We start from the raw sequence: 13,321 nt of genomic DNA on the forward strand, positions 1-13,321 counted from the left end.
GGAGTCCACTTCTATGTCCTGGGTACAAGTGGGAGCAGGTTCAGCCCTTCAGGTCTCCTCAAAGGTCTCAAACAGCAGGCGGGTCCTCCTCCTGAGTGTTCTGAGGAGGGCACCAGGGGATTCACATTTATGCCTGGCATTAGCCTGTTTGTGTGGAGAAGACTCCTAGCTCCTCCCTAATGAATAGGGAAAACAATGCCAAGAATAGCCCTACCCACTTTTGCTTAAGTGCCTGTGTGCCCGGCTGCAAACAATCCCAAAGTGCCTCTCACTCACAAAATGCAAGATGGCAAAACTCTTCTCCCCTTGTGCAGAACCTGTGTGCCACCCAAAGATGTGGCCAGGGTAATCCCCTCTTCCTTGGTCAGTTCTAGGACAGATTTTCCCCTACTGAGTTTCACGCCTACCTGACTGGTAGGACACAACAATGGCCTATGCAGGTGTCATCTGACATCCGCTTGTGTCAGGGGAGGCCCTGTTAAAGAAAATAACGTTTTGGGCACTCCCCAACTTGATCTTCCTGGCAAGGAACAAAACACCTCCAGACTGCCAGACCTCCGACTCTGCTCTGGAAGCAGTTTTCATACCTCATCAGGGCTATTCACCAGTTGGGTGATAATCAGAGGTTAATGCAAACTAACCTTCAGGTGCCTTAAGCGGGGAAAGTTAACCTTATAAAAGACCCGCAGCAATGCAAACCTAGGGGTGTCTTATTAATATTTAAAAAGAAGGTTTTCTCCTGTCAAAAAGAGTGTATTTTGACAAGTCGAGCTGCAGGGGTGTGTGGCATCTTCAAGGCTGCAGTGGCAGACCAGGAGTCATGTATGCTTAGTCATACTAGTGGATGGCACAGCACTGATGTAGTCCATAGGTGTTATTTAAATTTCATGCCATTGGTGTATTTTGTGCAACGTGTACTTTGGACTTATAGGAAAGTTAAGTATGCCAATTAGGTGTTAGTCAATTCAACATATTTTAGTGGTCAGAGTAGATGCACTGTCCCAGCGCACAGAGTCAAAACAATAGCAGTATTGATCCACAAAAATGGGGAGGACCACGCAAAATGAAGCACTTCTCACACGTCAAATAAGCATTCCAAAAAGCAGAGGCGTGCAAATCAAGGGTAGGGAAACCTTAGAGTCTAGCGTCAGTAATGGTTTATTCTGGTCTATTGATAGCCAGATGAAAGATGAAGAGCACAATGTGGCATCCGAGGAACCTACAGGGCCTGAACGGGTTATAGTTTCCTGAGAAATTAAATAAATGAATGGAACGGAAACAAAATAAAATTTGACCTGAGATTCCAGGAACAGGGTGTGAAATGGCTCTAGGATGAAATCTGGGGCCCATGGCTACCAGAAGAGAGCTAAGTGAATCAATAATCAATTAATAGGGTTTGTAAAGACATTGGGGTTGAGGAGAAATCAAGAAAAAAAGAGTTTGGGGCAGTCAGTGGTACTGTTGCAGATCTAAATAAGTAAAATAAGTCTGTACACTGCTGCAATATCACGTAGTAGAAGCAAAGGGAAGTGCGACGGGGGGATAAAAAGCCACCTAAAAGGTTAAAGATCAATCCTGAAAGCACATCCAGATTAAAGAATCAGTGTAGAGCATTTTCAAGGGTACTGGGTTGCACAACAGTTCTGCTTTGCCAGATTTCAGCTGGAACAGAAACATCAGCATGTTTGAAACAGAAAGGGGAAAAACAGCCAATGTGAAACTGTCTCAATGGATTCAGAGTTCGAGCCGTGGTCACCGCATGACAGAGTAAGGAAGAAGAAGCCTGTACAGTCGAAGTTCTAGTATCAGAACAGGAACAGTTACATGAGTGTAAAGAAATGGCTCCCTGTTGCAGTTACCCCCCACTTTTTGCCTGATACTGATGCTGACTTGACTGAGAAGTGTGCTGGGACCCTGCTAACCAGGCCCCAGCACCAGTGTTCCTTCACCTAAAATGTACCATTGTATCCACAATTGGCACACCCTGGCATTCAGATAAGTCCCTTGTAACTGGTACTTCTAGTACCAAGGGCCCTGATGCCAAGAAAGGTCTCTAAGGGCTGCAGCATGTCTTATGCCACCCTAGAGACCCCTCACTCAGCACAGACACACTGCTTACAAGCCTGTGTGTGCTAGTGAGAACAAAATGAGTAAGTCGACATGGCACTCCCCTCAGGGTGCCATGCCAGCCTCTCACTGCCTATGCAGTATAGGTAAGACACCCCTCTAGCAGGCCTTACAGCCCTAAGGCAGGGTGCACTATACCATAGGTGAGGGTACCAGTGCATGAGCACTGTGCCCCTACAGTGTCTAAACAAAACCTTAGACATTGTAAGTGCAGGGTAGCCATAAGAGTATATGGTCTGGGAGTTTGTCAAACACGAACTCCACAGCACCATAATGGCTACACTGAAAACTGGGAAGTTTGGTATCAAACTTCTCAGCACAATAAATGCACACTGATGCCAGTGTACATCTTATTGTAAAATACACCCCAGAGGGCACCTTAGAGGTGCCCCCTGAAACTTAACCGACTATCTGTGTAGGCTGACTAGTTTTAGCAGCCTGCCACAAACCGAGACATGTTGCTGGCCCCATGGGGAGAGTGCCTTTGTCACTCTGAGGCCAGTAACAAAGCCTGCACTGGGTGGAGATGCTAACACCTCTCCCAGGCAGGAATTGTCACACCTGGCGGTGAGCCTCAAAGGCTCACCTCCTTTGTGCCAACCCAGCAGGACACTCCCGCTAGTGGAGTTGCCCGCCCCCTCCGGCCAGGCCCCACTTTTGGCGGCAAGGCCGGAGAAAATAATGAGAAAAACAAGGAGGAGTCACTGGCCAGTCAGGACAGCCCCTAAGGTGTCCTGAGCTGAGGTGACTCTAACTTTTAGAAATCCTCCATCTTGCAGATGGAGGATTCCCCCAATAGGGTTAGGATTGTGACCCCCTCCCCTTGGGAGGAGGCACAAAGAGGGTGTACCCACCCTCAGGGCTAGTAGCCATTGGCTACTAACCCCCCAGACCTAAACACGCCCTTAAATTTAGTATTTAAGGGCTACCCTGAACCCTAGAAAATTAGATTCCTGCAACTACAAGAAGAAGGACTGCCTAGCTGAAAACCCCTGCAGAGGAAGACCAGAAGACGACAACTGCCTTGGCTCCAGAAACTCACCGGCCTGTCTCCTGCCTTCCAAAGATCCTGCTCCAGCGACGCCTTCCGAAGGGACCAGCGACCTCGACATCCTCTGAGGACTGCCCCTGCTTCGAAAAGACAAGAAACTCCCGAGGACAGCGGACCTGCTCCAAGAAAGGCTGCAACTTTGTTTCCAGCAGCTTTAAAGAACCCTGCAAGCTCCCCGCAAGAAGCGTGAGACTTGCAACACTGCACCCGGCGACCCCGACTCGGCTGGTGGAGACCCGACACCTCAGGAGGGACCCCAGGACTACTCTGATACTGTGAGTACCAAAACCTGTCCCCCCTGAGCCCCCACAGCGCCGCCTGCAGAGGGAATCCCGAGGCTTCCCCTGACCGCGACTCTTTGAATCTAAAGTCCCGACGCCTGGGAGAGACCCTGCACCCGCAGCCCCCAGGACCTGAAGGACCGGACTTTCACTGGAGAAGTGACCCCCAGGAGTCCCTCTCCCTTGCCCAAGTGGAGGTTTCCCCGAGGAACTCCCCCCTTGCCTGCCTGCAGCGCTGAAGAGATCCCGAGATCTCTCATAGACTAACATTGCGAACCCGACGCTTGTTTCTACACTGCACCCGGCCGCCCCCGCGCCGCTGAGGGTGAAATTTCTGTGTGGACTTGTGTCCCCCCCGGTGCCCTACAAAACCCCCCTGGTCTGCCCTCCGAAGACGCGGGTACTTACCTGCAAGCAGACCGGAACCGGGGCACCCCCTTCTCTCCATTCTAGCCTATGTGTTTTGGGCACCACTTTGAACTCTGCACCTGACCGGCCCTGAGCTGCTGGTGTGGTGACTTTGGGGTTGCTCTGAACCCCCAACGGTGGGCTACCTTGGACCAAGAACTGAACCCTGTAAGTGTCTTACTTACCTGGTAAAACTAATCAAAACTTACCTCCCCTAGGAACTGTGAAAATTGCACTAAGTGTCCACTTTTAAAACAGCTATTTGTCAATAACTTGAAAAGTATACATGCAATTTTGATGATTTGAAGTTCCTAAAGTACTTACCTGCAATACCTTTCGAATGAGATATTACATGTAGAATTTGAACCTGTGGTTCTTAAAATAAACTAAGAAAAGATATTTTTCTATATAAAAACCTATTGGCTGGATTTGTCTCTGAGTGTGTGTACCTCATTTATTGTCTATGTGTATGTACAACAAATGCTTAACACTACTCCTTGGATAAGCCTACTGCTCGACCACACTACCACAAAATAGAGCATTAGTATTATCTATTTTTACCACTATTTTACCTCTAAGGGGAACCCTTGGACTCTGTGCATGCTATTCCTTACTTTGAAATAGCACATACAGAGCCAACTTCCTACATTGGTGGATCAGCGGTGGGGTACAAGACTTTGCATTTGCTGGACTACTCAGCCAATACCTGATCACACGACAAATTCCAAAATTGTCATTAGAAATTGATTTTTGCAATTTGAAAAGTTTTCTAAATTCTTAAAAGACCTGCTAGGGCCTTGTGTTAGATCCTGTTTAGCATTTCTTTTAGAGTTTAAAAGTTTGTAAAAGTTTGAATTAGATTCTAGAACCAGTTGTAGATTCTTAAAAAGTATTCCAACTTTTAGAAGCAAAATGTCTAGCACGGATGTGACTGTGGTGGAACTCGACACCACACCTTACCTCCATCTTAAGATGAGGGAGCTAAGGTCACTCTGTAAAATAAAGAAAATAACAATGGGCCCCAAACCTACCAAAATACAGCTCCAGGAGCTTTTGGCAGAGTTTGAAAAGGCCAACCCCTCTGAGGGTGGCAACTCAGAGGAAGAGGATAGTGACTTGGAGGACAATTCCCCCCTACCAGTCCTATCTAGGGAGAACAGGGTCCCTCAAACCCTGACTCCAAAAATAATAGTCAGAGATGCTGGTTCCCTCACAGGAGAGACCAACACCTCTGAAATCACTGAGGATAACCCCAGTGAAGAGGACATCCAGTTAGCCAGGATGGCCAAAAGATTGGCTTTGGAAAGACAGATCCTAGCCATAGAGAGGGAAAGAAAAGAGATGGGCCTAGGTCCCATCGATGGTGGCAGCAACTTAAATAGGGTCAGAGATTCTCCTGACATCCTAAAAATCCCCAAAGGGATTGTAACAAAATATGAAGATGGTGATGACATCACCAAATGGTTCACAGCTTTTGAGAGGGCTTGTGTAACCAGAAAAGTAAACAGATCTCACTGGGGTGCTCTCCTTTGGGAAATGTTCACTGGAAAGTGTAGGGATAGACTCCTCACACTCTCTGGAAAAGATGCAGAATCTTATGACCTCATGAAGGGTACCCTGATTGAGGGCTTTGGATTCTCCACTGAGGAGTATAGAATTAGATTCAGGGGGGCTCAAAAATCCTCGAGCCAGACCTGGGTTGATTTTGTAGACTACTCAGTGAAAACACTAGATGGTTGGTTAACTGGAAATGAAGTGTGTGACTATGTTGGGCTTTATAATTTGTTTATGAAAGAACACATCTTAAGTAACTGCTTCAATGAAAAGTTGCATCAGTATCTGGTAGACCTAGGTCCAATTTCTCCCCAAGAATTGGGAAAGAAGGCAGACCACTGGGTCAAGACTAGGGTAACCAAAACTTCCACTGGGGGTGACCAAAAGAAAGGGGTTACAAAAACTCCCCAGGAGAAAGTGGGTAACACTAGAAACCAAGAAACAGAGTCCTCTGTAGGCCCCCAAAAATCAGAACAGGTGGGTGGGCCCCAAGACACAACCCAAAACAAAGGTGGGTACCAGGGTAAGAACTGGGATGCCACTAAGGCATGGTGCCACAACTGTAAACAGTCTGGGCACCACACCAAGGACACTTCTTGTCCCAAAAACAAACCCCAGAACAAAATTCCAGGGGTAACCAGTGTAGCCATGGGAGATGACTCCTCAGATGAGGAGGTCTTCCTAGCCTTCAACTGGAAACAGGGCCCAACCGGTGAGTTGGAGATTCCAGAGGGAAGTAGACACTTCCACCACCTACTGGTGAATGGAATCCCAACCACTGCCCTGAGAGACACTTGTGCCAGTCACACTATTGTGCATGACAGGCTGGTGCTCTCAAACCAGTACATCCCAGGTGAGACTGCCAGGGTAAGAGTTAGCCTAGACAGGGTCACTAAGAGGCCTGTGGCTTTAGTGCCCATAGAAGTGGGTGGCACTCTTAGCTGGAGAAGGGTAGTAGTCAGTACAGACCTCCCCCTTGATTGTCTCCTTGGAAATGACTACCCAGAGGTTAGTCAGAGCCCAAGAGAGAAACTGGTCCAGTGCCAGTCCTCTCCCAAGGATTCTGGAAATCCTGCCTCTGCAGTAAATGCAAGCAGGCCCCAGAAGAAGAAGAAAAGAAAACAGAGTAGGAGGGGTGGACAACCTTTAGCCAAGGTTACAGCAAGCCAGGGAGATTCTGCTCCAGTAGGGGAGAACTCCAAAAATGGCCCTGATAAAGTCCAACCTGACCCACAAGAAGTCCTGGCTAGTCAGGCAACTGTTAAACCTGAGTGGGTGGCTCCTCAGCTAACAGAAGAAAGAGTGGAAGAAGGGTGTTTACTACAAGATGTGGTAACCCCCCACTCCAATACAGCAGACAGGCAACCTGAACCCAAAGAAGCCTGTAACTTAGCCCCTTCCCTTTTAGGTGAAGAGCTAAAGGTGTGGTTCTGGGCACTGACAGCTGTCAGTGGCCTCTGCTGGGTGTTAGCCTTTATGGCTGCACTATCCTTAGCATGGTGGTCTGACCCCATGCCAAATAGCAAGTTAGGCCCCCTGACCCTATTGGTCATGGTGGGGTTACTCCAGCTCTGGGTAACCTCTCTGGGTAAGCTAGGGGTGACCCTGGCCAAGATAAGGTTAGCAGAGGTGGACACCTCTAAGACCAAAATAGAAAGAATGGGTGGAGACATTGAAGAGGCAGACAAGAGGCAATTCAGACTAGGTCCTATCACTGTGGAAGTGGGTCAGTTCCCCAAAGGGAATGACCTGAACAGAAGGATGTAAGGCAGAGTAGGCCCTGCAACTAACCAGCCTATTTCTCCTACTCTTCCTCGCCTGACAGACTAGGAAGACTCTCCCAGCTTGGGCTGAGTCTCCTGGCCTGTAGGCTGGGGGGGGCTTGTGTAAAGAAATGGCTCCCTGTTGCAGTTACCCCCCACTTTTTGCCTGATACTGATGCTGACTTGACTGAGAAGTGTGCTGGGACCCTGCTAACCAGGCCCCAGCACCAGTGTTCCTTCACCTAAAATGTACCATTGTATCCACAATTGGCACACCCTGGCATTCAGATAAGTCCCTTGTAACTGGTACTTCTAGTACCAAGGGCCCTGATGCCAAGAAAGGTCTCTAAGGGCTGCAGCATGTCTTATGCCACCCTAGAGACCCCTCACTCAGCACAGACACACTGCTTACAAGCCTGTGTGTGCTAGTGAGAACAAAATGAGTAAGTCGACATGGCACTCCCCTCAGGGTGCCATGCCAGCCTCTCACTGCCTATGCAGTATAGGTAAGACACCCCTCTAGCAGGCCTTACAGCCCTAAGGCAGGGTGCACTATACCATAGGTGAGGGTACCAGTGCATGAGCACTGTGCCCCTACAGTGTCTAAACAAAACCTTAGACATTGTAAGTGCAGGGTAGCCATAAGAGTATATGGTCTGGGAGTTTGTCAAACACGAACTCCACAGCACCATAATGGCTACACTGAAAACTGGGAAGTTTGGTATCAAACTTCTCAGCACAATAAATGCACACTGATGCCAGTGTACATCTTATTGTAAAATACACCCCAGAGGGCACCTTAGAGGTGCCCCCTGAAACTTAACCGACTATCTGTGTAGGCTGACTAGTTTTAGCAGCCTGCCACAAACCGAGACATGTTGCTGGCCCCATGGGGAGAGTGCCTTTGTCACTCTGAGGCCAGTAACAAAGCCTGCACTGGGTGGAGATGCTAACACCTCTCCCAGGCAGGAATTGTCACACCTGGCGGTGAGCCTCAAAGGCTCACCTCCTTTGTGCCAACCCAGCAGGACACTCCCGCTAGTGGAGTTGCCCGCCCCCTCCGGCCAGGCCCCACTTTTGGCGGCAAGGCCGGAGAAAATAATGAGAAAAACAAGGAGGAGTCACTGGCCAGTCAGGACAGCCCCTAAGGTGTCCTGAGCTGAGGTGACTCTAACTTTTAGAAATCCTCCATCTTGCAGATGGAGGATTCCCCCAATAGGGTTAGGATTGTGACCCCCTCCCCTTGGGAGGAGGCACAAAGAGGGTGTACCCACCCTCAGGGCTAGTAGCCATTGGCTACTAACCCCCCAGACCTAAACACGCCCTTAAATTTAGTATTTAAGGGCTACCCTGAACCCTAGAAAATTAGATTCCTGCAACTACAAGAAGAAGGACTGCCTAGCTGAAAACCCCTGCAGAGGAAGACCAGAAGACGACAACTGCCTTGGCTCCAGAAACTCACCGGCCTGTCTCCTGCCTTCCAAAGATCCTGCTCCAGCGACGCCTTCCGAAGGGACCAGCGACCTCGACATCCTCTGAGGACTGCCCCTGCTTCGAAAAGACAAGAAACTCCCGAGGACAGCGGACCTGCTCCAAGAAAGGCTGCAACTTTGTTTCCAGCAGCTTTAAAGAACCCTGCAAGCTCCCCGCAAGAAGCGTGAGACTTGCAACACTGCACCCGGCGACCCCGACTCGGCTGGTGGAGACCCGACACCTCAGGAGGGACCCCAGGACTACTCTGATACTGTGAGTACCAAAACCTGTCCCCCCTGAGCCCCCACAGCGCCGCCTGCAGAGGGAATCCCGAGGATTCCCCTGACCGCGACTCTTTGAATCTAAAGTCCCGACGCCTGGGAGAGACCCTGCACCCGCAGCCCCCAGGACCTGAAGGACCGGACTTTCACTGGAGAAGTGACCCCCAGGAGTCCCTCTCCCTTGCCCAAGTGGAGGTTTCCCCGAGGAACCCCCCCCTTGCCTGCCTGCAGCGCTGAAGAGATCCCGAGATCTCTCATAGACTAACATTGCGAACCCGACGCTTGTTTCTACACTGCACCCGGCCGCCCCCGCGCCGCTGAGGGTGAAATTTCTGTGTGGACTTGTGTGTCCCCCGGTGCCCTACAAAACCCCCCTGGTCTGCCCTCCGAAGACGCGGGTACTTACCTGCAAGCAGACCGGAACCGGGGCACCCCCTTCTCTCCATTCTAGCCTATGTGTTTTGGGCACCACTTTGAACTCTGCACCTGACCGGCCCTGAGCTGCTGGTGTGGTGACTTTGGGGTTGCTCTGAACCCCCAACGGTGGGCTACCTTGGACCAAGAACTGAACCCTGTAAGTGTCTTACTTACCTGGTAAAACTAATCAAAACTTACCTCCCCTAGGAACTGTGAAAATTGCACTAAGTGTCCACTTTTAAAACAGCTATTTGTCAATAACTTGAAAAGTATACATGCAATTTTGATGATTTGAAGTTCCTAAAGTACTTACCTGCAATACCTTTCGAATGAGATATTACATGTAGAATTTGAACCTGTGGTTCTTAAAATAAACTAAGAAAAGATATTTTTCTATATAAAAACCTATTGGCTGGATTTGTCTCTGAGTGTGTGTACCTCATTTATTGTCTATGTGTATGTACAACAAATGCTTAACACTACTCCTTGGATAAGCCTACTGCTCGACCACACTACCACAAAATAGAGCATTAGTATTATCTATTTTTACCACTATTTTACCTCTAAGGGGAACCCTTGGACTCTGTGCATGCTATTCCTTACTTTGAAATAGCACATACAGAGCCAACTTCCTACAATGAGGAAATACCTTCCTTTAAAACTTGTGTGAACAAATAAAAATAATTTTGTTGCTGCACAGAATAAAAACAGCATTTTTCAAGACAACAAGACATGTATCCAAGTACAAAAGTACCCTATATTGTTAAATCATATTTTCCTTCACCACCAATCTACTTTCGAAACAATCTTCAGGTACATATGGTTCCGAGCTGTAGAAAAGAATTAGCATTAGCATTTTTAAACTATCAGAAAGTCGCAGTGTACGTTTTAATAAAGAAACCACTGACAATACATGGTAAATTTGATATTTGGCATACGAAACGTAACAACCCATTTTGGGGTGAGCAAGTCAGCTCGGTAGGGACGGTGATCAGAGGGTTCAGATCACGGTATTCGCTAATCTACTTTAAATTTGCATTCTCCGTTGCTTACAAAAGCAACAAAAATAAACATTGGAGCATATGGTATTTACCTTCGGCCCAGAATCTGCTTGACCTTTACTACAGTATTTGATGCATTTCGTACCCTGTTTTGCTTAGCTGCTAAGCCAACAATCTGCAAGAAAAAAAATCATAAACTAGTTTGAAAAAAAACACACAACGTTTCATACCATGAAATATTTAGAAGTACAAAAAGAAGAAGATTACCACTTCACTTTCGGAATATGCAACAACAGCTGGGGTGACTCGGTCACCTGCATCATTGGCAACCACGTCGGCACGGCCATCCTGGCAATCCCCAAGAAATAAGAAAATGTGTATGAATGTCACAAGGTAATCAAATATGATATGCTGTACTACATACAATTGTGCCACGGATATCAACATTTTTCAAAATGTTTACATATGGAGGAGGCAATAAAAAAGTTGTCTACTATTATAAAAATACAACAATCTTCTTTCACGCCCTTTAGCTGGGAGCTCTGCTGTGGCAGGACGTCTGCTAAACAGGCTCAGCTACTGCATGCACCATGGTGTAACAGATAACATGTATTAAACATTAGGTGCAGTTCTCCTGCAGGTCTGTTTAGGCAGTTGGAACTCTATGCTGGCAATGAAAGTTGAATACAAATTCAAAAGTAACAATTTCTGAACTAACAAAAGCTGTGTGAACGCTCCAATCAGGTACACTTGTCTGTTAATGAGGGATAGCAATCATACCCAGTTGTGGAGGTATATTTATTTAAGCTTAAGCTTCGAGAGACAAGAAGCGGTCAAATGCACTCTACCAGATGCAGCTGGCACAATGTTTGTATGCGGTTTAAACTCAATTGACATACACTAAAATAGATGAGTCAGACGTGTGCACAAATAAATAATGGATGTTAAGCTGAAGCCAAATACTAACAGGAATCTTATCAAAGCATAAATAAATTCTTATAGTGCTGAGGACAGGCGATCTTTAAACATACCGCAGTGAATATATACCAATACCTATTAAGGAGGCAGCTCAATAAAGTCCATTTGCAAATACTGGAAGGGTGCCTCAGCAGGTGCAAAATGCCTCTTTAAGGGTAGGAATTCCTTTACCAGCATTATTCTGTGTGCATACCATGCAGTTTTTACATATTTTGTCTGCAAATTTCCATGTATTAGCGTCTTCTCAGGACACTTTCATTGCTGTTTACCAAATGGGAAGGGCTGTGCATCAGTGTACTAGGATTGAGCAGTTTGTCAGGTAGCATGAATCAATAACCATGTTGATCCTTCAAACAGCCATTGACCAGAGGGTCATATTTGTATCTCTTTATCAATTGCTTGTTTTTGCAAATCTGCTATGCTCCTACCACTGAAGTCATATGCACTTTCTTTCTCTTCAATAAATGCTGGATGAGAAACATATGTTAATGACCATGCATTCTGTGCTGTTTGTCTGATCAGCAAAAGCATTTTCCTTACCCACATAATCTATTATTTTCTTTTTGCATTACATCTGCCAATGGCTACCCGTATACATGTTCATAGTTAATCCACCATAGTTACTGAGCACAAATATTCAGAAAGATGTTAAATAAACGGGAAAGCATTTATTTACATGTTAACATGGAACTGCTTAACTTTAGAAGAGCGCTCATTTTTAAAGACATCTTAGAACAAATACGTAAAAATAAGATAACGTCTCTTCAAAAATGTTTTTTAAAGTGTATTTTATTAACTTATAGAATAGTTTCGCCTTAATAAATCAGATCATATTGATGCATACAGTTTTTTTTTTTAAATAATGGTTTTCAAACATGTATTTAGAAAAATTATTTCTTCTACCCATCAATGCAAATAGTGAACTAAGAGGCATGTCAGTTGTCATGTGCGCCAAGTGGGTGGCCTGGGTTACTATTAAACATGGAAATGTAGTAAATTAAACACAAAAGAAGGTTTTGTACTGCACACATCTTGAAATCTGCTATTTAGAGGTTCTCTTAAATCTGATAATGAAGAAAAAGGAGGCAGAGTGAACAATACAATTGCCTGGGATCTCACAAGTTGGTCAAGTGGGGAAGCCGTGATTGATCCCAGTTTTTCTGATTTAACATTGTGCAATTTAGCCACTAAATGTACATGCTTCACTTACTCTACACCTACCTTCCACACCTTCCTCATCCGACCTACACTTTACTGTCATCAGTGTGGCCCTCAGCCTCTTCAAAGAATATACTTTGTGGGCAACGCTTGCGAGTACCCATGATCTACCGGTTTCAATGACGTTGTGTAAGGCGGTACCAGCATAGGCCAAAGTGGCTGTCCCATCCTCGAGCTTAAACAAAGAGCCATTAACCCATAAGTCGCCATTTCGTAAGACCCCATCTTACCATCCAGGTCAGTGGCGGAGTGGGGCACACACACTTCCACGGGTGCTGCGGGGAGACCTCCCATTGTTCTCCCACCCCATGTGCGGCAGAATTGAGAGACAGCCGCCCGCATCCATGCAGCTGCTGACCTCAGCTTCCCAACCAGCTCCGGCTACCCAGGCAGCTGCCTTTAGCCACAAGAGCTGACACAGGCCAGAGGAGCCTCCTGAAGCTTCCTCGTGGGGGCCGGCTCCTCAGCTCCGGCATGCCTGTCCAGCCGCTGTCACTGGGTGGCATGATGGGAGCCCTGCAGGGCCTCCTGGACCGCTACCCCTCCTCTGCGAGGTAGCCAAGCCTGAGGAAACCTTCCAGCCATGGGCCAGCTCCTCCTTTCACCCCAAGCCTGAGTTGCAGAGGTGACTGCACCAAAATCATTGCCTGCTTGTGCCCTGCGGGCACTAGTTGGTGGGTGCCTCGTCCACACGCATCGGACGGCTCTGGGGGGCTATCATAGGATTCCTACTGCTCCTCAGCGGTAGGGTTGGGGGGGGCACACAGGG

The 13,321-nt window shown here is 47.3% G+C and overlaps 1 protein-coding gene across 1 annotated transcript in view; it reads right to left on the bottom strand.

Moving 5' to 3' along the window:
• HSPA14 (heat shock protein family A (Hsp70) member 14) overlaps positions 1-13,321 on the bottom strand; it is a 187,752-nt gene that overhangs the window by 159,173 nt on the left and 15,258 nt on the right. Inside the window, exons 2-3 of the mRNA XM_069228724.1 lie at positions 10,624-10,704; positions 10,449-10,531 (exon numbers count right to left, since the gene is read on the bottom strand). Coding sequence (XP_069084825.1) covers positions 10,449-10,531; positions 10,624-10,704 — 164 coding nt within the window. The remainder of the gene's footprint in view (positions 1-10,448; positions 10,532-10,623; positions 10,705-13,321) is intronic.

The sequence above is a fragment of the Pleurodeles waltl genome, chromosome 4_1, assembly GCF_031143425.1.
Source record: "Pleurodeles waltl isolate 20211129_DDA chromosome 4_1, aPleWal1.hap1.20221129, whole genome shotgun sequence".
Taxonomy (NCBI): Eukaryota; Metazoa; Chordata; class Amphibia; order Caudata; family Salamandridae; genus Pleurodeles; species Pleurodeles waltl.